Below are 26,362 nucleotides of genomic sequence, written 5' to 3'. Positions count from 1 at the left end.
ATTTGAACATCTCATTATATTCAAGGCCATTGAAAGACACATTAAGCTCCAAAGAGGTGACACACAAGGTCTCTTGCTGAAAACCCATCCTTTAATTATTTTATGGAGGTTAATGTTGCTGTAGTAGAGTAGTAGGTTGGTCTTAGCAGTGAATAATAGGTTTCAGTCGAAACGAGTTTAATGAAAAATTAATAAAGCAACTCAGAATGGCTGAGTTGCATAAGGGCTGGTGATAATGTTCATGATTTTTACTGTTGCTTTAGAGGTCTTGTTTTGCAGCCAGTTTCCAGGAAGCAAAGCCATTTTCTTTCTTATTGTTCTGTCCTCTGTGCCTGGGATGTTTACTTTTACTTCTTTTTTTTCCTTTTTTCTTTCTTTCCTTCCCCCTCTTTAGAAGAGTTCAAGAGGTAAGCAGATCTCAAGCAGAGATACCAGCCAGTGCCTTTCACTAGAGAGATTCTCTCCTCCCTCCATATAAGTGTTTTCCAGGACCTCTGCTATGGCAGGGGGTGATTGCTGCTCGTGTCTTCAGGATGGGCTGGCCAAAATTATTTCTGGTTTTGTGCTTATGCCATGTGCAGGGTCAGGTCAGTTTGGTAGGGGATGTAACCTTATGTCTCTACTGCCTATTGTCTGGGGGGATTTTAGCTTCAGTGGCTGGGAGATCACATCAGAGCTCATGGACACGGTGAACCTTGCGCTGGCTGTGGTGGTGGATCTGCAGATGTCTCCTTTTGTGGGTCCCAGCACTCATTGCTCTGGAAAGAGAGGAGGAATGTGAGCATCAGCAACTTCTGCCTTTAACAGAGAAGTAGATTGAGACTGTGGGGCAGCTGGAGGTTGGCACTGAGCTCCTGAGTGAACAGCCGGAGTGGAGCAGATGGGATTGGCCAAGCCCTGGTGTGCAGCTATGAGTGGACGGAGGGTCTTCACTCTGCTTGTGCATTGTGACTGGATTGCTTGAAAAGTTCAAAGGTTAAACTCTTGTTTTTTGAAATGTAGCATCTCTGTTTTGCTCTAACTGCCTGCTTATGACTCATCGCAGCCTCAACTTCCTGAAGGAAGCTGAAGGCTCGAGGGAATTACATGCATGCTTCTATCTCTGCTATCCTACTGCTGAATATAAAATAAGGAGAATAATATATGTGAACATTAACGTGGCTTTTAATGGCATGGTAGCTTATTTTTTGACTAAAACATCCTGGTTAATTAAAGCTCAGTATGATGAGCATGTAGCTTTTTGAGTATAGGAAAACCTGCCTTGCAGGGAAATTGCTTTTCTTTTAATTTCCTTCATCCACTCCCATGTATTAGCAGGATGTGTACATGCAAAGGATGCAGTAGGAGAAATAATTCAATAAAACCTAACATTCACTACTTGGCTTTTACTCATCACAGCCTAAGATACAACTGAATTTGACTGGTTCTAGGAATTTCATTGTTAAGTGTCGTTCTGTGACCTGGCTGAAGCAAGGGAGTCCCAATAAGATTTGTTCTGTAGTCTGAACTAGCTCTAACAATCTGCTTTTTCAGAGCCTTCTGCTCTCTAAGACCTGCTCTGTCCCTCTGGATACAGAGGTCCACCTGCAGCATACCAGGAACTGTTGGATAACCTCCGTTTACAGATAATCCCTTGGGAAGGATGAAGAATCTCTAAACAAATTTTGGGGAAAGTAGTTCAAATACAGGTATCTGAGTCAGGCTTTGTCGGTCTTCTGCCGGAAGTCCTACGTAATCAAGGTAGACCTCTATAATCCTGTTTTGGGTAACCTGATCTAGCTGTAGATGTCCTGTTCATTGCAGGGGAGTTGGATTAGATGACCTTTAAAAGTCCCTTCCAACTCTAAGGATTCTATGATAGTCCATGACCTGGACAGCACTAACCACATGTTCGGTTTTTCTCCTTCTGTGTCTGACCAGAGTCTGTGTATCAAGCAGAGATGTAAATAAAACTTGTACCCTGTCTTTGTTTAAAAAAAAAAAAAATACTACTTATTGCATGGATCAGCGTAATGCCTGCATAACCTTCTGGTTTGCTGTGCAAACCTGCTGCAGTGTTGAGGTCGGTGGTAAAGAGCTCTGTCTTGCCAAGTGCTTTTGAACTGCTGACTTGGGATAAAAGGTTAAAGCTGCACAGATCATTTATACTTGTGAGATGGTGTCTGGGAAGGGAGAGGCTGTGATCAGTGTCTGTGAGGACATCTGGGACGGCTAAGGAGGGCAGCAAAAGTAACAAATGTGTGTTAGGCTGTCAGTTTGGAGATGACTCCTAGCCGTTAAATGGCAAAGGTTCTGCAACCTTCTTCCCAGGGGAGCAAGGGCTGAAAAATGCTGCAATTCTTTTTAAGATGGAATTCGGTGTATTTGTGAGAACAACCCATGTGGTAGTGCAGGCAGCAGCAGGGTTTGTGCGCTGGCCCAAGAAGTGCTTGGCTACTCCTACTATCTTAAGTGAATACTTAGGGAATAGATAACAAACTGATACATGCGTTTATGTACCTTTGGATATAAGATGTGTGTATATGTTATATATAAAACATAGAGACAGCCCCTGTTCCTCATCTGTGGGCACTGGTTGGCTGTAACAAGCTGGGTTTTGGCATTCACAGAGTTCATGAATATTCATATTTCCTTTTCTAATTTTAGCCACCCAGAGCCTTCCTTACAGGACATGCATAATCACAAAGCCTTCTCAGAGTTTGCAAGTTGTCCTTACCCTCACCATTTACAGGGATGAAACAGTCCAAATATTCTGTTACAGTGATTCCACAAACCTATGCCAGGCTAGAAATGTAATAAGATGTCATTCTCACAGTCCTGATGTGTTTTGCTGGACCCAATTTCTGCTGTGTGGTTCCATGTGTGTGAGGCTGAGAGCAACGAGTGCAAAATTTACACAGTGTGCATAGGCCCAGGCTCACGCTCCTCGGGCTGTAACACAAGCTAGCGGCAGCAACTGATGCCCATGTAGGCCGTCAGAGTGTTTTAATGTCATTTTTGAAAAGAATCTGTTCTCTGTGAAGTCACCACAAAGGTGAGCAGTGCCGGAGCCATGCATGCTGGGCCGTCCCTGCACTGCACAGCACGGCTCAGCCCTTTGCCTCGCTGCCAGCTGCCCCCGTGCGAGGAGGGACGGCTCAGGTTGGTATTTGCTGGCATGATGGCAAGGTGCCCTGCCTGTGTTCCTTTAGGAATATTAACAGTTGGTGTTTAAAGCAAGTGCTTCCCTTGCTGAATTTCAGGAATTTTCTTTTCTTTTTCTAGTAATCCAACTTTAAGGATGTTTTTACAGATGCTTGGAGTGGCATTCTGCAGCTTTATCTGCTTTTCTGTCATTAACATTTCAGTGACAATCATTAAGAAGTACAGCTTAGGTAAAAAAGTAAAATGCTGGAGGTTAGTTTTAAGTGGAGTTCAGGTAGTGGAAGCTGAACGAAGATTTACAGATCCCTCTGCTACAACTTTTGCTCTGGATTTTTTTTCAATTTTTTCCTCACCTGCATTTTCCTGGACTTACGGGGAAAAAAGTAAGCTACAGAGCTAGTTTTCCTTTACTTGTGCCACTTCTGCCAATGACAGAGGGCTCGTGGTTTTGAATATCAACCCTGCAGCCTGGGCACCACAGGGGCTGTGCTGGTCGGGTTGAAGTGCACTTGATGTTTTGTTTGTGACAGTTTTATTGTATTCAGTGCCAGTGACACACAGAGGAAGCCCAGCTCCCTTTATACAAACTTCTTGTTTTATTAAAACTAATGTTTTTGGGCAGGTTTTCAAGGAATCCCTTATTTCACACGAACAGAAGTGCCTCACAGTCCCTCAGTTGTGCTGCTCACTGGGTGCTCCCCAGCACAACACCCGGCGCAGGGGCAGCGAGCAGCTGTGCAGACCTCCATTCCATCACTGGGGCTGTGGCTGGTGAGAGCATGGGGCCAGGCTGGGCCAGGCCGGTGGCCCTGCAGAGGGAAGCTGTGGGCCGTGCTGAGAAGAAAGGAACAGATTTCTGAAGTGCTCAGATGAAAATTGTTTATCGGTGTTGCCATGCTTTTCCTCCCTTTACGTAGCCCGCTTCCAAACTGATAGCCATGAAATCCCCATCAGCGAGGAGCACCAGAGCTCTGCCGTGAGGCTCTGGCTGTCTATGTGCAGAGGAGTGCCTGCAGGCAGATGGTGGCTTGGCCTCGTTCCGTCAACCAAATTCTATCCTCTGCTGTTTGCCTTTTGGAACACCTAGTGCCCTGAAGAACACCTCAGAGTGGAGAGAATTTGCATTGCTCAGCAGACTCCCCAAGTATCTTTGCTTTAGCTGCTATAAAGGTCTAGTCTCTTTTTCTTTAAAAAAATATTTTTAAGCACAGTTGAGTGCTACCATGCTATCATCTTGGCACATACTCTCTGGGCAGCCCTGTGAAGTTTCTTCCTCTCAGGGCCTCATCCACTGTCAGGATGTATCTGTTGATAAGATCTTTCATTTCTTGGGTGAATGGCTCAAAATCCTTTTGCTTAGCACCAGACCGCTTAAAGTTCCCATCCCTGTTGTTCTCGACACAGAGCAGACGGTCCTCCGTCACTGTCATGTTCAAGAACTCCACCATCTCCTTCAGCTTGGGGATGAGGCTTTGTTTCAGGTCCTCGTAGTGGATGACAAGCAGACGCTTTCCATACTTCAGCCAGTCCAGGACATGGGAGGCCCACCAGGAGGCATAGCTGTTCACAAAATCTGGCCAGTCTAGATGATGGGAAAACCAGGAAAATGAGAGCATATTAGCCATGATGCTTCCACAGTGTTCCAGGTATTAAGTTGGAACAAGGTTAGAGGTGCTGGTCATGTATGAGGTGGCTGGATGTGAGTGCTAGAGAAAGCAACATGGCTGCAACTACTCAGCTCTGCAGCCATGGTGAGGAGATGGGCACTGCTCTCCCACTCTGCAAATCGGTGAGGACACAGAGTTCCCAACTGCACGGCCGCCAGGCACATAGTCGTCTTGGTTTCAGGCATTAGCAGTGCTGAGAGTCACCCAGCTGCCTGGAAGCCCCTTGGGGGTGGACAGGGCACCAGAGGTGCAAAGCTGCAGGTCAGCATCTTCAATGTGCTGTGCTTCTAGGAGCTGAACTCTCCTCTTTGCACAAGCAGGCAGCTCCATGCAGGAGCTAGGGAAGGGCAAAAAGAGTAGGGAGAAGCATTTGGATGAGAGCAGTGAAGGGGCACTATGCAGGTCCTGCTTGGCTCATTTGAGCAGTTCTTTGCCACATTATTTCAAGCAGATTTTTTTTTTTTCCTCTGTAGTTTTCCTACCTTTTTAACTCTGTTTCAAATGTAGTTTGAGAAATATACAAAATATAGAATAGCCTCTGTATCTATGTGTACATATAAATCAGTATGCATATAAGTGCAGCATTGAGACCCTGGTTTTGGCTGGGACCTAGGGTGCTTCTCAATTCAGAGGTGTTGAGTAATGTAACTTTCTTACTGCTTCTGGGGAGATGGTTTAGGGAAACAGGATCAATAGGGAAGGTGCTTCTGTTCTGGCACATGGGAGGGATTTGCTGTCACATGCCAGGATCACTGTGACAGAGTTTACTGAAATACTTTCCCTCTACTGCAATATGTGGCATCTTAGTCTCTTGTTAGATGCCTGTGATAATTTTCTGAGGATCAAGCTGAAGGTTTTGCACTGGATAAAGTGCATCTGTGGCCAAAATACAACTATTTGTAGTTTGCAGTATGGGAAAGCCACTCTCTCCAGGCTTTGTTTTCCCTTCTCTGAGGGCTGTTTTGAGTTTTGAAAAATAGGTCTTGAGCTGTGCCTGATGAAAGGTGATGTAAGGACTAGGGAAAGAAACATGCTGTGACTAAAGACACACTCCTACTGTCCCGTGAGCCCTGTGCTAAGTGGTTTGCCAAGCCACAGCTTTTATGACTGAAATACACAAGGGGAGAGATGTGCACTGAATCCTTCCTGTGCTGCAGTCTGAATGCAGCAGTGTGTACAGCAGGAATAACACAGTCCTACCATCCAGAAGTCATTTTGTGCATTCATGGAACGCTGGAGTCCCCTTATTGCTCCTATCTTTATTTATCTGCAGTGCAGTAGCACCCGTACAGTGCTGTAAAATTTCCTTCAGGAAGTCATGCTTCATCAAACCCTCAATTTTAAATTAGATTTCTCTCTGTTATTACATGCTGCAGGGGCAAACTTCCTTCACAGCACACAGCCTGACGGATGGCTGCACACCAGGCATTCTCTGCTGTGCGCCGCTTTGGTAGCGATGCTGCAGTGCTGGTGCTGCACTGCTGTCAGTGGCAACAGAGGCACAGCCTGAATGCTTCCGGGTCTGGTCTCTGTGTGGTGGTGCTTGAGTCCCACTGAATGTTTGCAGAGCTCCCTCAGGTTTTGGGATCACATCCCAGTGTTATCCCCTCCCAGCATGCAAAGGCTACAGGCTCTGAGCTCTGACTGCAGCAGCCCTGGGCACCCCGCATGCTACCTTTGCTCTTCCAGTTGCGGTCTGCAGCGTAGCCCAGATGCCCAGCGAATTTCCTGTTGAACTCTGCCATGAGCGATTTGTATGGGTTTCGTATCAGCAGGATAGCAGAGTCAAACATCTCAATCTCCGTCTTGCCACTTTCATGTGTTTTCACACAGATGGTCCGTCTACTTCGCCAGTGATCTTTTTCTCCTTTAAAGCCTGTTTATAAGACAAGATTGTTGTGTTGCTTTTTTTTTTTCCACGTGACCATGTGTCTGTGACTTTTTACACTCTTAAACAAGGCCTTACTGTTGTGAAAACACCAGTTGATTAAACTTGTTGCCCAGTATCTAGGACCAGGGCTGCTGCCAGCAGTGTTACTGGGGCAGGAGCCACCCTGTGAGCTCCTTCATGTCTGCTGGGATTAACAGCAGCGATAGCCTTGGGTGGCTCCAAGCAGAAGGATGCTGGAGCAAGCAAAGCCCTGTGCCTCAGAATGGCTCTGTGTCCCATCACCCCCGAAAATGGTACCTTTGTTGTAGAGGGCTCCATCGAAGTAATAGCTGCCTGTGTAGTAGCCTGTGGCATGCTCGATCAAATGGCGAGCCCACGTGTTGCCAGCCCCTGGGAAGCTTGACAAAGCAATGAACCCCTTAGATTTTGTGGTTAAGAATTTCCTGTCTGTGCAGCGGGTGTCTGTGGGTATAGAAAATAATTCATTGTTAGCATTGTGGTTTTTTAATTAATTCCACTGACAGCCCTTGATTACAGGGTTTATTGCTTTTTCCTCCCTTACAAGTATAGGATATCAATTTGAGTCCAGTTGTGAGTCAGCTACTTCTGAAAATTAACTCAGCCATAAGGGGCCAAAGAGATTATCCTCAGAAAAGATTTTCACTGGTTTTGTGTTAGGTGATGCTTTTTATCAGAGTTGCAGTGAACCATTCTACTTGCCAGCAAGTTGTGATAAAAGCCCCTTGATGTCTGTTTGCTAGCTGCTGTTCGCCTGGGTGGCTGACTCTGCAGCGGAGACCTCAAATATGCCACTGTACCTGGAATAGCAAGTTTTATAATGCAGGAGAAACTCTTTTACTGAAACAAACTGCACTCAGTTCAGCCTCTGGGTTGTGGTTCTCCTCCAGAAAAGGGCCCAAGTCAGTTAGGAGCCCTCCCAGAGCTGACTGCCAGCAGGGTCTGAGCAGAGCTCTCCTGCCAGCTTCAGTAAGTCCTGCCCGTGTGGGGTGTGTGTTAAAAGCAAGTGCAGGGGGAAAGAGTGAGCTTCAGCTAAGTGATGACTCAATAAGAAGCCAGGAAATAAATTAGAGGTCAGTCTGGTAGCCTTGAGATGAAACCATGGCCTGAAAGTGCCAGCATGGTGCCAAGAAGACTGTCTTGTGCTGCTCCTTATCTACACAGATGTGGTAGATAGTAGCAGTTTCATGAAAGCAAGCATTCTTCTTGCATGGTCTTTATACAAGCTGTTATTTGCAGTCAACCTCTGAACTGGGAAATGGAGCAAAACAATGGATGTTGGGAAAAACACAGTGCCTCTCCAGTGAAGCACTTCACTTTAAGTTTGTAAGTACTTTTGCGGAACATGGTGCAAACCACTGCATGGAAGAAGCTACAGGTACTACCTTGATGGTTCACTGGATCTTGGGGCATTGCTCTGCTTTACGCTCTGGCTTTGGCATGTAGGAAGATGAGTATTTTGGAGGAAGGTGGGCAGAGCCTCAGAGCCTGCTGAGCTGTCTCTGTGCCTGCCTAACAGGCTGGCATGTGCTCAGGCGGGGTCCTGGTTCCAATGCCTTGGGTTTGGCTGCCCAGGTTCTGCCTCCTCTTTATCTGAAAAACCATTATTTTTCCTAGTGGAGGGGCTGTGCAGCTTAACAAGAGACTGTTTGGAAGTAATATTTGGAGAAATGTTTATGAGCATTTATGAGCATGACTGTGAAATGAGGATTTAGGTAAGGGGAGTTTTCTCGCTGCCCGTAAGGCTGCTGTGAAGCACGTGTTGCCGCGTGCTGCAGGAGGGGCTGGGGCTGCAGGGCTGTACCTTGCACCGGAGTCTGGTAGGCCAGGCAGTACCCCCCTGTGGCAGCGCTGCTGGCGTTGGGCATCGCGCTGCAGAGCCGCCTGTCTGCGCCGTGCCGCAGTGGGAAGCGCCCCGTGGGGTACCCGCAGTAGCACTCCCGCCCCCGGGTCACTGCCAAGGGAAACTCCTGCGATGGAGAGAAAATAGATCAGCGCACAAATGCCACGGCATCAACAGCCTGTGGGGAATGCTCCTGTTATGCAAAGGAAGATAAATCTTCACAAGCCACTGTCAGGATCAAAGCAGTGTTTGATATATCACTGTAAAGCTCATTTCTTATATCGCTGCTGTCTTTCATACTGCAATTTCTTAAAAAATGGCTTTAAGACAGAGCTTGTAAGGCTTGAAAACTCACAATGCTGTTTTTTCATTATTCATAAAAACATATAATTCGATTCTGTTTCTCCAGTCCTAGTACATAACCGCACCTGAAACTTCAGTAGGGGAAAGGCTGTTCTTATTTACCCCTCAAGTGAGCATTTTGAATTGCACCGTCTTTACAACTTCCATTTTTGCCTCCAAACAGAGGAGCGAGCTGCAGTTATGCTTAAAGTCATAAAAAGTTTGCATCTTACTATGACTCCTTCACAGTCTGCAAAACCCCAGTGTCTGCAGAAGGGCTGGCACAGGTTTTGGGCACTACTGTCCATATTTTTATGGAACAACTGCTTGGGACCACAAGACCAAGCCAGACCTGTGGCATCTGGTGTGGGGCTGGAGCTGCCATGTGGGCACAGCACCTCCTGTATGGCATTTGCTTCTTGGTGGGGACACCTCCTGTGAAACCTAGGCTAACTGCTGTCAATGACAGATCCCTTAGCAGAGCAAGCCTGCTGCTGTAGATGGTGTTTGTCTCATGGAAATAATTCACAGTGGAATTTTTGGCTACAAGACATTTCTTTTCAATGTGTTTGAATCAGGTTTTTGGTTTACTGATCTTATCCAGAGAAGGGATCAAGTTGCAAAGCAGCTTTGCTGTGCTCTGCAACAGATGCAGAATGGTGGTGCTGGGCCGCTCTGCTAATACTGATGAGAATTAATAGAGGGGTTTGGAGGAAAACATCTGGTTGTTGTTTGCTGAAGAAATTAGTGGGTGTCTAGGAGTTCCACAGAAAAAGTACATTTTCTAGTTTGCAAAAATTGGCCCAAAAATTCAGCCCTCATCTCTGCCAGGGGACTGGGTGTGTGTTTTCTTAGACTTCCAAAGTCCCTCTGGTGTGTGGTGCATCAGTATGCATGGAAAGGCTTGACCTCAATGACAGAGGCTGAAAGAAGCTCAGAGGTTATTGGAGCGCAGAGCATTCAATTCTACCTATTCCATAACGACACTTCTTGCCTTTTAAAAGTCTTCTGAAATCTGGGAGCATGTGCCAGGACTACTGAGCAGCTTATCTCTCACTCTTCTCCACATGTTCATCCTCTGATAAGGAGTCAAATACAACATGTATGCCATCTGTGCCCAAACAGCCAAAATTTGCTTAGTGAATGAGATACGACATTGTCAAAATCTATTTAGTGATTTGATCCAAGGGCAAAATAGTTCTGTCTGCCTGCAAACAGAAATCTTCACTGTGAAGCAATGTTTCTCCATTTGAGAAGTGAACAAACATCCTGACCCTAAAGTGCAGCCTGGAATAAGAATGTACCATGTCTCCTGCCAAGTGGCACCTGCAAGAGAGACTCTTTTTGGCAAGGGTGCAGATTTTCTCAAAAGACCTGAGCAGGTACTTCCCTACTCTCCTGCATTCTGTGCAGTCATGAAGGCAAAGAAGGACCAGGGTAGTATAGTACAGTTCTGCAATCACTCTGCATCACTACCTATATCGTTCAGGCAACAGGGACCTGCTGCTGGTGCTTTGCCCCTGCAGAGATGGCCAGGCTGCTCCCCACGTCCTGCTGCTCAGGCAGCACTGTAAGAGCAGTCTCTTTCTGGCTTTCTGTTTTTTGATTCTTTCTGTTGGTGTTTCAGTGCTTTTCCCAAGCTTTCCTGCAGTTGGGTTTAGGTTTTCATCAGAAGTAGTAGAAAAACTGCATACCTGGACTCTGCTCCCATTGCCTCCACTGGCTTTTGTACTAATGCTACGCCTACATAATAGCATGTAGCTGCGTCTAGAGACCAAAGTAGCAGGTCAGTTTTGAAATTAGAACATCTAGGAAGCATCCTAGAGGTGGTCAAGTCCGAATGTGCAAACTTGCTGGAATGGCTTTTGAATGCATTGAGCTGGTGAGGTTCTCTTCTCAAGACTTTCGTACCTCATTTTTGTTTTCATTGTATGTAACTATAAACAGTAGCTGAAAGGTAAAATGATTGAATATATAAATATAAATTCAGATGGAGATGGCTAACTTACTATGCAGGTTGGCTTTCAAAAGAGCATATATGAAAATTATGGCTTCTGGCAAAGAGATACATTCATGGTTCTGTGTTATGGGGTGATAATGGGTAGCTATTAAGGCATATCATCACTCACAATTAAGAAAGAAATTGATCAGTAATGCTATTTAGCAGGTCTCTTAAAGTTTTTACCTCGAATTCATATCTCACATGCTTCCAAGGACAAGAGCTTTACTCTTTTGACTGTACAAAGCCATTTGCAAGACTAACAACTAAATGTGCTATGTTGCAGTTTAGTTTTCTTCAAAGTCCCCACAGACAAGAGAGTAATTCGTGTACTTAAATGTAGACCTCAAACCAGTCCCATGAAAAGCCCACTGGCCTCTTCAGGATGCACGGGATTTGGGGGAATTATTCTCTTTTGTGCAATGAGTGGGACTAAAATGAGCATCCTGTCCTGACTGCAGGAGAGCTAAGTAGTCCTGTGTCAGCCAGGAAGCCGTCCATCTTGTTCTGAAAGGAAAGGATCTAAAGTCAGGGTGAATATTTCCACCGTTATCACAGGACTCACTCTGCTATCTGGAGTCAAAGCTCACACTTTTTGTGCTCCTGCCCTGCTTCTCTTGAGTTACTGGCAGTTTGTGTGCACTGTAGTTTTTTCTCTGTTCTGAACTGGATTGGGTCATAGTAGAGCATTTTTACTCTGCTTGATTATTTGTAGGAAGTGTACACTGAAAACAAACTATGTAATTGGATTGTGACCTTTTTCCCCAAAGCACATGCTATCAGTGTTGCATAGGTTTCATTGAAAAAATTCCTGCATGGACTTCATGAGCTTTTCCTTCCTGCATCATTCATTCATAGCTAATACACAGCTTTTGCATTTGTGCCAACAACATGCCGAATTGCTTCTATGTCTGCCAATGAGTATGCCCAAAATGGCACTGCCACTGCAGGGAAAGGACAACATGGCTTCAGGGAAACGTAAAAACAAGAAGAAATGTAATTGTGGTATTTTTTTTGTGTTGTGTAGCGTTTTGCATGGAGATAAGTGGTACTATAGTAGACAAGAAGTGAGCACTGTGATATCCAAATGGTGTGTAGCAGTGGGGACTGTGGCTATGCCACTGCTGCTTTTTAAATGCAGGGACATTTTGCCAGACTTCCTGCAGGCAAATCATCATCGTCATCATCATCATAGATGTTCTCTAATGCTTGATTCTGGAAGGTCAGCATGGTGCCTGGCATCACTGGGTATTGACTCTGGTGAGTTTCATCCTTCAGAAACTCGTTCACAAATTTAGAGCTCTAAGGCACTAATCTCTGCTATTCCTTTAGTAGATTAAAGTTTAAAGTAACAAAAAAAGAAGAAAGGATGTGAAATGAGAACTGTTCTTACTTTCTTGGAGCAAAATTCAGAGCACATCTCCACCGTCAAATTGGGCTGTATCAAAGAGGCTGGAAAGGTGTCTGTTAAATTTTCTGGAGCTCTAAAACATCCTCGATAGATAACATTCCTCCCTGCAGGGATATGAAATAGGTTTCTCTTGAGAAAACAACGTCCATAGTATCCTGCCTCTATCACAAAGAACAATATTAGGCTCAGAAGCTAAAGAATAATGAAATAAATCTTATATTCCAAGTACTTTAGAAATAAGAGAAACCATGATATACACTAGAAAAATGTGTTGCAAATCCTGTGGTATGAAAGGAGCACATGCCTTTGGCTTTTGCTAACCCCTGAAAGCAGAGTGCGGCAAGGAGTTTAAATTAAATTCCACCAGTGGAGGGCATTGCTATTGTTTGCAACTCCTGGTTTTCTTTTGAAGACATGCTTTTCCCTGAAAGGCTTAAAAGCCCTGATAAAAATCTACAAAGCTTCCCCTCATCTGCACCAGAAAAGGAATTTAAATGAATCCTGAAAGCCCCCGCGGGGACCCACCTTCCTGCACATCTCCTCCTCTTCCCCTTCCCTCGCCTTCTTTTCAGGGCAAGGGAGTTTGCTGCAGTCTTCAAAATCTGAACTAGGCGTTTGTAAGCTGCTCAGGGAGAATCGCTTTCCTGAAGTCTTTAGCATCAGCCTCTGGTCTGACCTGCCGCTCTATACACGCTGCCGAGCCGGGCAGAATTGCTCCATTTTTTGCATCACTGATTGAAGTCGAGGTGCGGCCCAAATGGTTGTTACAAGCAGCAGTGCAATTCTTCCTTCCTGCTTCAGAAGTGTCCCTGACAGAACCCAACAAAAACCCAGAGCTATCTATCATGGAAGCTCCCTGTCCCAGGTGAGGCGATGCATTCGCACAGATGAACTAATGGTAATGGAGAAAACAACGTCGTGTGACTGGGTTAGAAAAGGAAAGAGGTCTGCGTGCTATGCGACACTGCTGTAGTTCTTAGGATTCTCTGAGCTTTACACATATGGAAAATGTCTTCATCTTTCTGTATCAACTCTCTATTGTCATACTTCACCCAACGTGACTTAATAGGGCTCATGGTCTCTTTGGGTCTTTCGAGTCTTAGTCTGCACCCACTGGCCACCACAAACAGAACTCACCAGAACCGATGTGGGAAAGGGCTGCAGTTGGATGGCAGTGGATGGGCAGGGCAGTTCTGAAGGCTCCTGGGGAACGCGCAGCCCCCCAGGCTGCAGGAGCTGCACGCTCGCACTTCTGCACTTGTGGGGTGAAGGGGACGCAAGTCCTGTGTCTGCCCACAGACCACAGGGCACGAGCAGCAGAGCCTCGTGGTGAGGGCAGCGCTGTGCCTGCTGTACCAGGAGCTGCTGCCCGAGCTGCGTTCTGCACTGCTGCTGTCCCTCATGGTTTCTGCTGGTTTCAGAGGTACTTCCCAATATACTTTCACAATTATCATTGTGATTAGTACTTCCGTTGGCTGCTCAGCTATCTCGTTGTCAGTGGGAGTTTTCAAACAGTCAAATATCAGGTGTTAGTGAGAGCAAGCAAAATACAAATCTTGCTCCAGGCTAGATTAATTTGATGACTTATTCATTAATGGTTAAGAAAAAAAAAATGTTGTCTTTTCCTGTGAAATACGTATATATATTTTCACACTGAAAACTTAAACACCTGCCAGTGTGCCCGTCAGCCTGACACTGGCAATTTAGGTCTACGTGCCTTTGGTATATAATTCCTATGTGGCTGATGGATGATGGTACAAACCTCGACTCTTTAAGAAGTGAAGTGCCATCAGCGCTGGCACAACCTTGGTCTTGGTGCTTGTTCTCAAAATTAAATCCAAAGGGTCCTGTGAGCTTGCCAAAAGCACAGCTGTGCTCATGGGTATTTATATGCCTTGTGTTGGCCCAGAGGTTTATGTTTCGTCTCCTATGGCAGCTAACTGAGCAGATGAGTGTTACAGAGGGTAGATGACAAGCAGGATCATTCAAAGATGAAACAAACATCTCAGGTGCTGCTAGAACAAAGACCTTGCGAAAGCGGAACTCTGGGTCTCATTCCTGTTACTGAAGAGTCTTCTCTTATGGTACTGGTGCGCTTCTGTTTCTGCCCTCTATTCTCCTGCTGCAGTCACAGGATTTCCTTTGCTTAGGATTATTTCTGAGCTAAGGATGGTATTGATGGGTGTTTTTAAGCCATTCTATGACTGTGTCTTAAGCATGAGGTTTTGTGCCTTTGCTGAGGATGCAGAAGGAAGCAGTTTTCTCAGCTGAAGTTCTGCCCTGCTGCAATCCCCGTGCAGCACTGCCCTGCTTCCCGGTGCTGCCGCCTTCCCATGCAGCGCTGCTGCAGGGAGGGAGCCAGGGCCCACACTGAAACTGCAGCTTTGTCCCACAGCTCCCAGCAGCGGCTGCACGCACAGTGCTAGCGCAGCACCGAGAGCGGCATCGCCCGCACTTACGTCGTGGTGCCGCCGCCTGCAGCTCCTCCACCCTGTAGACTGACAGCCGGTTCACTCCGCCGCACACCGAGCCCTTCTCGCCCTTGCACTCGCTGTTGCATTCCTCGGGCCTGGAGGCGGTGGCTGGGAGCTTGTTTCCACAGTAGCATTCCGCTCCGTACGCCAGGCCCGCGTAGGCATAGGCCCTGTGGGTGAGCACAGGCACAGTCAGAACGGGCCCTTCGAGCACCCTGTGTGGGGTGGGGGGCTGGCAGTGCCCTCTGAGCACACTGTAAGAGCTGCACACTGCTCCCTGGGGTGTGGTGGGCTGGAAGCCCCGATGCTGCTGGGGCTGTACTGCAGTGAGCGCAGAGATCTGGGCCGAGGAAGTGCCTAACCAACAGCTGACAAAATGCCACGTTTTGACCAGATCAACAGCAAATGCATCTAAGTAGCTGTGCTACAATAAGAACAGTAGATGGGCAGCAGTGAAAAGTCTGCCCCAAACAGGGTAGCAGAAGGTCTGAGATAATCATGGTTTTCACTGATGCTGCATGTTTAATGTATGTGGGCTTTTCCCATCTCAAATACAACTCTGCTTACTGTCAGAAAAGAGAGAACTCGCTGTGAAAGAGCAGCTCACCTCTCAGCACACGCCTCCTGACAGTGAGCCACCGTCATTTTTCGTAAGTCGTAGAATACAGCTCCCTTCAGTGTCCTCTCCCTCGAGTCATCGCTGAAGCAGCCCACGTAGGTGCCTGTGTGCATGTAAGGCAGAGTCAGGGCACGTGCACAGCTGCAGGTCCCAGCCAGGGCTGTGCTTTGTGAAGGGCAGCAGCCATCCCTAGCTGGCTGCTGCCAGGGGGCTGCATGGGGACAGAGCAGATGGTCCTTAAAATGGTGGGACTATAGGATATCCTTTTGGATTTCTCCCAAGTTTTTTTCAAAACCTTTAGTTGAGAATAAGATGGTGAAGAAAAATGTTAAGAAAATCAATTTCCTTTGGATGTGTAGAGTTTTATATTAAAGCTATAATGGAAAGATAACTCCAGCTCTAACTAGGCGGCACTGCCTCTATCGCGTTAAGTTATCTTCTCTGGTGTGCCAGAATCTTTTAGCTTATGTCTTGCTTTAGTTAGCATATGAAAGAGAAGTATTTCTGCTACACTGCATCCTCTGTTAAGCCTCTTTTGTTGTCCTGAACAAAACACAATGTAAATCTAACCTGTTTTTTTTGTATTTTTTCGTATGTGATTGGAAGGCTGAGGTAGCACCCTGCTATTGTACAGCAATTTTGTGGTTATAGGTGCATGTTATCATTAATATGCAATGGAGAAAGGAAATTTGATTTTGGATGTAGCAGTATTGAGATGACAACGCTGGGAAATTATTTAACAGGAGTTGCAGAGAGGAAGAGAATATATGATGAAAACCCAAATTAAAAAGCATTATATTAGCAATAAAATAGTCCAAAATAAAGTTAAAGGCACTGTCTGCTGGGCAGAGCCTGGGCACAGTGCTGTCTGGCACTGAGCATCCATAGGCACTGAGGCTGCAGGGAGAGTGCTGTGCTCAGAAGAGATCAGAGAGCAATAATGAGGCTGTATGGCTATAAGGAGTCGGGGGAGATAATATGCTCTGCATAGGAAGTTACATTTTTAATCATAATTTCCAAAAGCTTTCTAATGCTTTTTAACAATACTGTTATTAACAGTGTCACTTTGTGTTCAGATATTCAAATGACGTGTATTTGAATCGACGTAATTCAATGGCTGGTAGCAATAAATAGTCCTTCTGGCTGTCTTAGTCAGCAATCGGAACTCGAGCAAGGCACTAGCTTAATGACTGATATGGGCACTAGCCTTAACTAATGTTATGGAAAATTTTCAAAATTAATCCTTTTGTTTCTAAAAGAAGTTTTAAAAGCAGTTCATGCAATATGCAGAACAAATTCATGGTCTGTCCGATATCCAAGTACCTCAGACACTCACTCTGTTGCTCTACCTTTTATCTACTCTTTCATTAACCAGGAAAAAATAACCCAGCCCCCACCAGGGTGAAGAGCAGCCTGTGGCTGAAGGGAACCAGGAGCTGGCGGCAGGCAGAGCTCAGGGCCAGCTGTGCCCCGCTGCAGCCCAGCAAGGAGGGTTCAGTTGATTTCTTCTCCGGATTCCTATCCACAAGGAGTCCCTTAAAGCAGGTGCTGGCCAGTGCCAGGTTCAGCTGGTGGTGCCAAGACCACGTGCTGCTTGTGGCAGCCCCTCTGCCGGGAGGGCACCAGGTCCCCACACCCCATGCTGGGCTTGGGTCGGCACTGGGCTCATTTTGTGCTTGGCCAGGTGCTGCCATTGGGCTGTATGCCCAGAGCAGGCTGGGAAAGGCAGCAGGCTGCTGGGACAGCCCTTGCTCCTGTGAGCAGGATGCTGGCAGCAGTGTGTGGAGCTCTGTGCCTCAGAGGCTCCAGCAGCTGCATGATGCAGCTTCACACACTACCACTGTTGCCTTCTTGTTTCCATTCCCAGCAGTTCACACAGTAGGAGTCACTTGGTGGCACGTTTTAGTGGGATTTTTGCAGAAGGTGCTCCTTTAGATGAATTTATTCAGCAGAAGGAGCAGTGCAGTAACGTGGTGCCTAGTCCTTCTGATCCCATTCCTCTTGCACTGCCAGTTCTTCTGAAAAGCAATGCATCAAAGACAGCAAAGCCGTAGCCCGGTGCTGCGGCCTCAAAAGTATAGGGTGTTGAAGCTGGCACACAGGGGCTTCCTGCTCCTGATGTTTGATACTGTGCTGAGAGCAGCCTGGCCCTTTTCTTATGAGTGGGAAAGCTCTGGGCCCACAGGTGCCAGGAGGTCAGATCTGTACAGCTGTTGATACAAATGGCCAACACATCCTGCCTCCCTAATCGCAGTGACCCAGCATGAACCCTGATGCTTTCTGCATCCCTGTGCTCAGCCTCTAGGCAAGCAGAGCTGGGGCTGCAGCACAGCACAGTGAGAGCAGGCAGTCCCAGGGCAGGAACCATGCAGAGGTGTGAGTGCCTGCAGATGCCTGCTTTGCTTCTTCACTTGCCCTGGGGACTGGTTTTTAAGAGATTTCCTACTGAATAAACCATAGCGGTTCATGTATGTATTTATTAGTAGCAGTAAGTATTGAGCTCGCAGGGAAGTGAGCTCTGATTTCTGTCAATCCTGAACTGCTTTCCATTTAAGATATTATTTAATCATGAGGATTGGAAAATGTACCGTTTTGTACCTTGTGCTCTGGCTGCTAATGCGCTGCCCTGGCCCTGCCCCATGCAGTGATGCACACTCCCTGCAGTCTGTTGGCTGGTGGCAAATTTCCAGCAAACTCACCAAATACTGAGAGTTTGATCCAGGGGTTCTTTCTCGTTTGGAGCACAGGGAGGGCCTAAAGCAGTGGTGTGCACCCATGCCTCATCCCTCTGAAGACAGCGTGCTTGTGGGGATGGCTGCAGAGGGCAGGTCAGGAAGGGGGAATGTGTTTGTGACAGTAGAGCTGAGGTTGTGTTGGAAAGCAGAAACGTACTTCTAAACAGAAGTTACTGCGTGGCTTTAGATAAGTAATGTAATAAAACTCATTTTTAAGTGTTCCCTATTCTGAGAAAGAGACACAGCTTTCTGCAGCATTCTTCTCTGCCTGCTTGAAGAGAAAATCATTTAAAGCAGAGGAGTATATTTCTCTGTGGGCTCGCACTCAACCAGCAGAAATACATTTCTGGACCTACAGCTCAGTGTGCAGGGACACAGCCTCACTCTGGCCTGTGCATGCCCTCAGGAACTGGTGCGGAAGTGCTGCCGAGCTGCAGGAAGGCACGTCTGGCGCACCTCGCCAGGCCTGCTGGTCTCTGCTTGGGTCGGACTGTGGAGCAGCAGTCTGTGCCCGTGCCAGAAGGTGAGCAGAGGGCGCATCCCTTACCTTTGTGCTCGGCGGCACCCCTCACAGCTCTGAGTCCCGCCGTCTGCATGGGCTCCTGGTCACCGATGAACCTGTGGAACCACCTCCTCCGCAGCCACCTCAGCTCTGAGTTGCGTGATGCCGTCCAGCGCAGGCTGTGCCGCGGTTCCACCCCCGGCAGCGCGTCCGTTCCCACGGGGAGCTGGGCGCTGGGGCTACGCGCCAGGTGAGGGTCTGCGGCCTTGGCTCCCGGCCCCGTGTCCACCCCTGGCGGTGCCAGGCCTGAGGCCCCGCGTGGTCCCTGCTGGGCTGCCAGGCGGGCGCGCTGCAGCAGCAGGAGGCTGCCGGCCATGAGGTACGCGGCGGTCAGGAAGAAGAGCAGAAACTGGGTCCGCCGAAGGAACTTCTGCAGCCTGAAGAACGCTTTGGCCATGCCCCCACTGGAACGGGCCTTCACGCCTCCCAGTGGGCTGCTGGGCGTCCACCTGAACAGGTGCTGCTTCCTCCCATGGGTTCAGCCCATCACTCCAGCACTGCTGCTCCGTACGTGGCTGTCAGGGCCCCAGGCAGCCACCAAGCCAGGCCCAGTCCTGCGCGGTGCCATGGCCGAGCCGCTCGCTGCACCTGCCGTGCCAAGGGGAAGCGTCAGCAGAACCACACTGGCCCTCGGGCACCTTCCCTGCACCCTCCCTCCAGCCCAGCGCTCCTCCATCTGCTACTCATAATTATGCACTTTAATGACAATAATCCTGTGAGAATGACTGATTAAGCAGTAGATAGCTCCAGCTACTCAGCGTTACCTTTCTTGAGCTAGAACTGTGCAAGAAATACAGTTATAATGAAATGATTTCTCTAGAGGTGTTTGGAGAAAGGTTCTTTATTTTCTTTTGTCAATAGTCATCTTCTCCCTTCTTTGTCCATGGCTGGAATGGACAGACATTGCACAGGCATCTTTCTAGCAATGCATTGGCAAATTCCTTCCTTTCAGTTAAGCAGTAGCTAAGCTACAAATGCTGATCAGAAGGAAACAGCAGTGTGGGTGTGGGGAGGAAAGAAACTGCATCTACTGACAAAGGACAGGAAAATTATTAATCTCTTTGCGGTTGAAGGCTGTGTGATCTGTGTGAGGTACTGTGCATGTCACTGTGAGAGGAACCGGAGGTCCTGTTTTTTTTAGTCAATTTTTATTGACAAATATCAACATGTAGAGGTGCATAGGAAAAGAACAGTGAATGTCTGGAATAAAAACTAATTTCAGATTTAACCAAATACTTCTGACCACTTCTGAGCTTTGCAGGCTTTAATTGTGTTGATGTGTACCGTGATGGGATTGCTGGGAAAGGAAAGCTCCTTTGTGCTCTAGGGAACCTTTAACCTCCTGTAATGAATACAAAGTGGCATCTCCCCACAAGTTCCTGCTTCCCTGGTCACAGCTTCTCTACGAGGCCTGGCAAGTGCTAAGGAAAAGATGCAATGTTCTCCAGGAAAGAAAATATTATGGCTTTTGCTTAACTTGCCACTGGAGCATTCTCTGGAATCTCCAGTCCCAGCAAAGAAGCATCTCTTTGCTGTACTCCTTGTTTCTGATTTACATTTTTGCGGCTATTCGCTTACGCCTCTTTCTTCAATAGATGTTAGCAATTAAAAGCCTCTGCTTTTTCATCTAGTTGTACCATTTATTTCTATCTTAAACAGCAATCAGAAGCAAGGCTCAAAAACTTCTAAGAAAAAAGCACTCCTGAGCCCAGCTGGATGTGCCGTCAGTGGAGCCGGAATTCCTCGACAAGGCTGAGCAGGGCTGGCACATGGACCGGGCTGACGGCCTGCTGGCACTTTGTGGTGCTGATCTCAGCCGTAGCACTGAAAATAGCAGGTGCCTTTGTTTCTGCTGCTGTACTTACTCTGAGAGCTCAGTGTGACAAGGCCCTGTTCTCCTCCCGCCAGTACCTGTGGGTTTTTAGCAGCTGATGAGCTCTAGAGAGAGACAGCACTATGGGCTACAAGGCAGCAGTGTGCTTTAATAAATTAAGATCACTTTCCCACTGTGATCCAAACTCCCTTCCGATTAGCTCCAAAGCCAAAAAGAAGGGAAAAAAAAGACATTGATTTACGCCAGTGGAAGAGCTGACCCTTAGATTTAAATTATTGAAAATCTCTGATTAACGTTGTGAGTGCTCAGGAATTACAGTAGAAGGGTCAGAAGTACCGAGACAGATGAACAGAATATTAGCTACAATTAGACACTGCAGAGTGCTGCCATGCTCATCTATCCAAGAACAGAGCGGCAGTCCCGCGCCGTCCCAGCACAGCGCTGTGTGCAGCCAGCACGGCACTGCTAGGCCTGTGAGGAGGGGCTGTGCACAGAGTCCTGCAGAGGAGAAGCCGCCCCTGGGACTCACATGACTGACTGACTGCCCTCACACAGCAGATAAAAAGTTTAAATGGCATGAGGCAGTTTTACTGCAGCCAATGTGACGTATACAGAGTACCTCCAGATGCGTTCACCCTCGCTGTGGTTGCCATGACAGTGCCTTGTAGTAAAAACCAACCAAACAAATAAGCAGACTCTCCGCCCACAGCAACTGCTGCAAACGTACTATGCAGAAATTAGATGTTGCATTTTAGCGGGGAGATGGCGAAGAGTGCTGCTGACATTTAAAAAAAAAAAAGTAATTTGATTTTTCCGTAAACCGTATATTGCAGTATCATCAGAGTATGCCTAAAAGAACTGAAGTGCATCGCTTCTGATGATGGTATTAAAAAGGAAAGAGTAAGGAGGATGTGAAATAGTATCTGGTAATAGAAAATGTGCCATTTGTCTTCTTTACACAGATTTCACTTAAAATAAATGAAGTGAAATGGAAGTAGAGTCTTCCATTCCTATTTATCAGTTCTGGTAGCCAAAGGGTTTTAGGACTGCATTAATTGATAGTTGAGTTAAAGTCAGTAAAATGATAAAATAATAATAGGAAGGACTTTGAAATGGGTAATGAGAACTGCTGAACAGTGGAAAGCCCTCCAGGTGAGGAGAGCAATGAAAGTGTCAATGCTGCACCAGGAAAAAAGGGAAAATGAGGAGCAGTGGGTGCTGTGCTGGCACCTGCTGACCCACATCACCCACCACGTGCAGCTCTGACGGCAAGGAGAGGTTCTGTTTTATAAAACAGCGCTTTATTCTTATTTCATATTCATTCATGTTACTCACTTTAGCAGCCGCAGGTGCACTTTTCACCGTGTGGAAGTCAGATAACCATTTGTTTGAACAGTGGCCTTTAGCTGTTTGTGCCTGGAAATGTCATTAGGGAAACACAGCATTCTGTTTTCCTGTGAGATCTCTAGTATTTCTGTTTATGGCACAGATAGAAATACCCTGTGGGGAAACTTTGCAATACTGTATGCCAGTAGGACTAAGTGCAGAGCTATAGGATGACTCTTATCTGGAATTCCAGAATCAGATCTGTTCTGACATCTTTCCTAGAACGGACAGTTCTGGGACTTCTTTCACTGTCCTGGGAGAGCCAACTGCTTAAGAGAAAGACTTCCCTGAACACAGCGTGGCTGGGAGCAGCGATGTACTGGCCAGGCTCAGCGCAGGGAGCGCTGCGGTGCTGCAGCTGTGTCTGCATGGATGCTGGCGGGCTCTGGGCACCTGCACAGTGCTATGACACCTGCTCTGTGGAAATGCTAAGCTCCTACCAGCACCTGCACTGAACTGCTTTGCTTCCTGCAAGCTGTGTTGCCTCCAGCCTGGGGCCCCTCTTTGGAGTTGTGCAGAGCACCAAGAAGTGCCAGAGCACAGCCCAGGAGCTCAGCACGTTGCCCCTTGGAGTGTGTCCATGGGACCGCGCATCTCAACCGAGGCACCTCCCAGTCTGATTACTGCTGGTTTCCTTCTAGTCCTTGTATTCTTTCATTACATGCATAGTACCAGATTTATAAGTACCATAAAGGAGTTGTTACAAGGAAAAGCAGGTCAGAAACTTGCTTCAAAATGATCTCATAAATTGTGATTTTAAAAAAATGTCACATTAGGCAGCTGCACTATCACTATATTGTTATTTCTAAAGAGAAATAAACAATGTAAAATTCTTGGTGATTCTGCCCTCCGAGCTAATGGCGTAGTTCCAGCAACCATAGGGGAGCTCCGAGTGCTTTTACCAGTGCTGTGGAGGTTGATAGGGCTGAAGACAACAAAGACTATTCCCAGGTGCAGGCGAGGAGCTACCCCAAGGCCCGTCCTTCCATGGGGTGTTCAGTGAAAGAGCTCAGGTCAATACTGCATTGAAGGCTGCAGCCCTTCAATAGCAAATCTTGTCCAAAGACCAGCAGGATTTTGCAAATTCAGAGTTCTTGGCACAGAAGCAAGAATCAGTTTTCTACTGCAAACTGAAGGCAGTGGGACTCGTGAAAACTATTTTTAGAAAAAAAAAAATCCATCCCTTTTTCACATTTGTCCTGTATATCCGAGCAGAAGGCAACAAGCCATAATCTAATCTGCCATTTCCCGTATGTCTGTTTGGACAGTCAAGGCCAACAGCGTGCTGCACCAGTGCATGGATGTGGGGCAGAAAGAAGCATTTGGGAAGCTGCTAATTTATAGTTGGGGTCCCATCAATAATTTACAGGTCACTAAGACTACAAGCATCTTATACCTCAAATGGAATCAGTAGAGGAAGGCCACGTTCTCCCCTTTTCACCGGTAAAGCAGCATGTGCTGCAACTAAGGATTAGAGGACATTCTGCTGCTCTTCTGTCTTGAGCCAGAACCCACTCAGATCAAGGTACAGTTTGATGCTGACGGACTTTGGCTTAAATCCATTGGTACTTTTTCTGGTTTGTTTAGAAAGTGCCATGGGGCATCCTCTCACTAACTGGACAATGTAACTTAGAAATTTATGCAAGCAGTGAGATGAGGTGTAAGGAACAGGAGCTGACCGCTGACCCTCCTGGCAGCTCCAGGGCTCAGATAAGCACCATTTGCCCTTCCTTGGAGGCTCAGGGCAGCAGCAGTGGAGGAACTGCACTGCCACAGGCACTGCCAGCCCCAGCCTGTACTGGAGGGTGCAGGGCTGAGCAAGCTCAAGGCTCGTCCCCATTTTGCACAGCTGGGGCAAATGGAACCAGGCTGAGCCTTAAGAGCGCTTCTTTAGCTTGAAGATTAGAGTATAGGGATGTGACCACCCAGCACTGTGGGGAACAGTCACTTTTGGGGTCACAAAAGAGGACATCGCATGTGCAGGGTCTCTGTGCTCCCATTGAGGGTCGGGCACTGCCAGCAGTTCTGTGGCCTCATCCTGCCTGGGCTGTGCTGTACCCTTCCCATCCCCACCCTCCATCCATGTGGGAGGAGAGCCCTGGTGGCTGTTCTCCTCTGGCCCCAAGGCTGGTGCTGTGGGCAGATCAGCAGTGGGGAGGCCATGGCAGCCCTTTGTGGGCCCCACCAGGTCCCCCAGCTCCACAGCTGCCGGGCTCTCTGAGAGTTTGTATGAACCACAGGAAACAGTACTCTTCCCCATTCCTTCTCAAGGCCCCCTCCCCAGTCATCTGATTTAGAGCATCTGATTTAGAGCATAAATTGGCTTTCAAATATTACTGTGTGCTAACTCTCCCCCCCTTCCCATCAAAATGAAGCTGATCCCCAGGATTTTTGGCAAAGCCACAGTGAGACCACTGACATTCTTCATGTTAACTTTCAGGAAGCATGTAATTTTTTTAAATCACCTAACTCCTCTTTTGTTAAACAAGCAAACACAAAACCATACATGCAGGGACCACCAGCCTGCACTGCCCGCTGTGCTCCCATGTGCTGGTCCTGCTCCCAGCTGCCAGGAGCAATGTGCACGTCCCCACCTGGGGAGTGCCGCACAGGAGGATGGCTCCATGTCAGCAGCCCTCTGCTGCCCCAACCCTGAGAGCACACCGTGAGGTCTGCCAGCAGGCCAGGGTGAGACGGGCACCATAGTGCTCCATGTGCTGTGCTGGTTGATGGGACAGCCCAGGAGGGTTTCCCAAGTTTGCTCCTTCCTCCCTTCCTTCTAGCAAGAAGTGTGCTTGCTGCAGGATGTATCAGATTGTGAAGTTAACTTTGACACTGATATGGTGTTAAAGCTGTTGAATTATGGTGGTGATCAAGCAGAAATAAAGAAATCTTTATGCAGAGATGGCAGGAAGATGGGGAAATGGTGTAATGTGTGAACTGTAGTCACATGAAGTTAAAAAGACATAGGCTTACACTGTGCGCAGAAGCCAACACAACACAGGAGCTGTTTTGCAGCTGATAATAATTTGGCTTCAGAAGTGGAAGGTGATGCCACAGAACAGAGCTGCAGTGTGAGCACGGGCGCTGCCAGCACTCGAGTGCATTCAGTTGCTGCAGCTCTCTCACCACATGTGCCACTTGCTAAAGACCAATCTGCTAGCACGGGTAGGTGGAAAGCTGGAAAACAGTGCTGTTGGAGGCACAGCAGCCTATGGAGAGGGCTGCAGAGCAGCCTGCAGGAGGCAGCTGGTCCGGGAGCATTTGTTGTCAGACAGACTTGGGAATGCTCGGAGGCATCTGGGAGCAGAAGGCACAGCGGCTGCCTGGTGCTGCTCTGGGAGCTCCTGCCTATCTCAGCGACAGAAACAACCGGGCTGTGGCTCTGTGCCAGTGGGGAAAAGAAGCAAACCTACGTGCATACAGTCCTACATTTTACTTGTAGGTACACATATCTACGTGTATGCATCCTATTCCATAGAGGGACGTGTACTCAAGAGAGCTGCAAGTGCGTACAGCCCTCTGTCGCTATTCAGTGATAATCTACACCTAATTAGCAAACAGTATTCTTGACCCTAGAAAGTATTTTGCTCACTGATACACTGTAGGTGCATTACATGCATCCCTGATACTCAGAACTGAAACACCCCAAAGATGGTGCAGTATGTGCAATTTCAAAAAGAAACAAACCAACCCACAAAACAATCGCCAGCACTGCGGTTCTGTGGCTGTGGGTTTAAGTTTTCCAAGAGCTTGTTGCAGACAACGTACCATAGATTGATTTTTTTCTCATCCTACCATAGCTGGAGATATTTTCCTGCGTGCTCGGTAATCTGCTGGAATTAAAACACCACGCAGATCTGTAACTACATCACTGCATTTAGGCAGCGTCTTTCATAAAACCCTCAATCCCAATCCCTGCGGCATCCACCCACTGCACACCGTCGGTCTGTAGCCGGCACAGTGACGCTTCAGAAACCGTCCAGGAGAGCACAGCCTCCCGCCTGCCTCCCCACACACACACCGCATCCCTTCCTACTTTCCAAGTCCAATATTTTGCGGATGCTCAGAAAAGGGCATCTCGGCAGGAAACGGCGTTCTTTACGAGTACGGCAGCTGAGCTTCGCGTACGCCGCGGACAAACGCACCGGCCGCAGCAGCCACGGAAGCCGCAGCGGATGGTAAAGCCCCGGCGGCTGCAAAAAGTTGCCCGGTAATTACTCGCCTCGGGCTGACGAGCAGCCTGCAGAAGCGGCCAACGCGGCTGTGTAAGGAAACGCGGAGAAACCTCACCTGCGCTCCGCGGTCAGGGAACCCCCGTCACGGCGAGGCGCGGTCCCGGCCGACCCGGCGGGTATCGCTGAGAGCCGCGGCGCCGCTCCCGGAGGCGGCCGATCCGCGCCGCGCTGCACGCTGACCCCGCGCCGCGGAGCCGCG

The 26,362-nt window shown here is 47.8% G+C and overlaps 1 protein-coding gene and 1 long non-coding RNA gene across 3 annotated transcripts in view; one reads left to right on the top strand and one right to left on the bottom strand.

Annotated features, from left to right (window-relative positions):
* Nucleotides 1–26,362, top strand: part of LOC116227892 (uncharacterized) — a 96,874-nt gene that overhangs the window by 39,968 nt on the left and 30,544 nt on the right. The window lies entirely within an intron of this gene.
* WSCD1 (WSC domain sialate O sulfotransferase 1) lies at nt 41–26,362 on the bottom strand. Of its 2 annotated transcripts, none has more exons than XM_031591396.2 (10): nt 26,219–26,362; nt 18,691–19,293; nt 15,397–15,511; nt 14,775–14,959; nt 12,298–12,419; nt 8,525–8,690; nt 7,000–7,164; nt 6,487–6,687; nt 3,498–4,726; nt 41–758 (listed from the first exon to the last, which is right to left on the bottom strand). In XM_031591396.2, exons 2-9 carry the CDS (start codon nt 19,100–19,102, stop codon nt 4,374–4,376), a joined length of 1,719 nt encoding a protein of 572 aa, XP_031447256.2. In that variant the 5' UTR covers nt 19,103–19,293; nt 26,219–26,362; the 3' UTR covers nt 41–758; nt 3,498–4,373. The 2 variants fall into 2 exon arrangements, with proteins under 2 accessions (XP_031447256.2, XP_089978610.1); XM_090122484.1 differs by having other exon boundaries at nt 49–758; nt 4,390–4,726.

The sequence above is a fragment of the Phasianus colchicus genome, chromosome 21 (assembly GCF_987193195.1).
Source record: "Phasianus colchicus chromosome 21, bPhaCol1.hap1.1, whole genome shotgun sequence".
In the NCBI taxonomy this organism is placed as follows: Eukaryota; Metazoa; Chordata; class Aves; order Galliformes; family Phasianidae; genus Phasianus; species Phasianus colchicus.
Note: the sequence above shows the minus strand (reverse complement) of the source record. Positions and strands in the feature narration are given on the sequence as shown.

Excerpts from the sequence above, each read along its gene's own strand:
- WSCD1 (XM_090122484.1), bottom strand. The coding sequence starts at position 19,102 with ATGGCCAAAGCGTTCTTCAGGCTGCAGAAGTTCCTTCGGCGGACCCAG. Across the intron at positions 14,960-15,396 it reads CAGGAGGCGTGTGCTGAGAG|GGCCTATGCCTACGCGGGCC; the intron begins GTGAGCTGCTCT and ends GCTCACCCACAG. Across the intron at positions 759-4,389 it reads TTCACAGGGCTGCCCAGAGA|AGCAATGAGTGCTGGGACCC; the intron begins GTATGTGCCAAG and ends CTCTCTTTCCAG.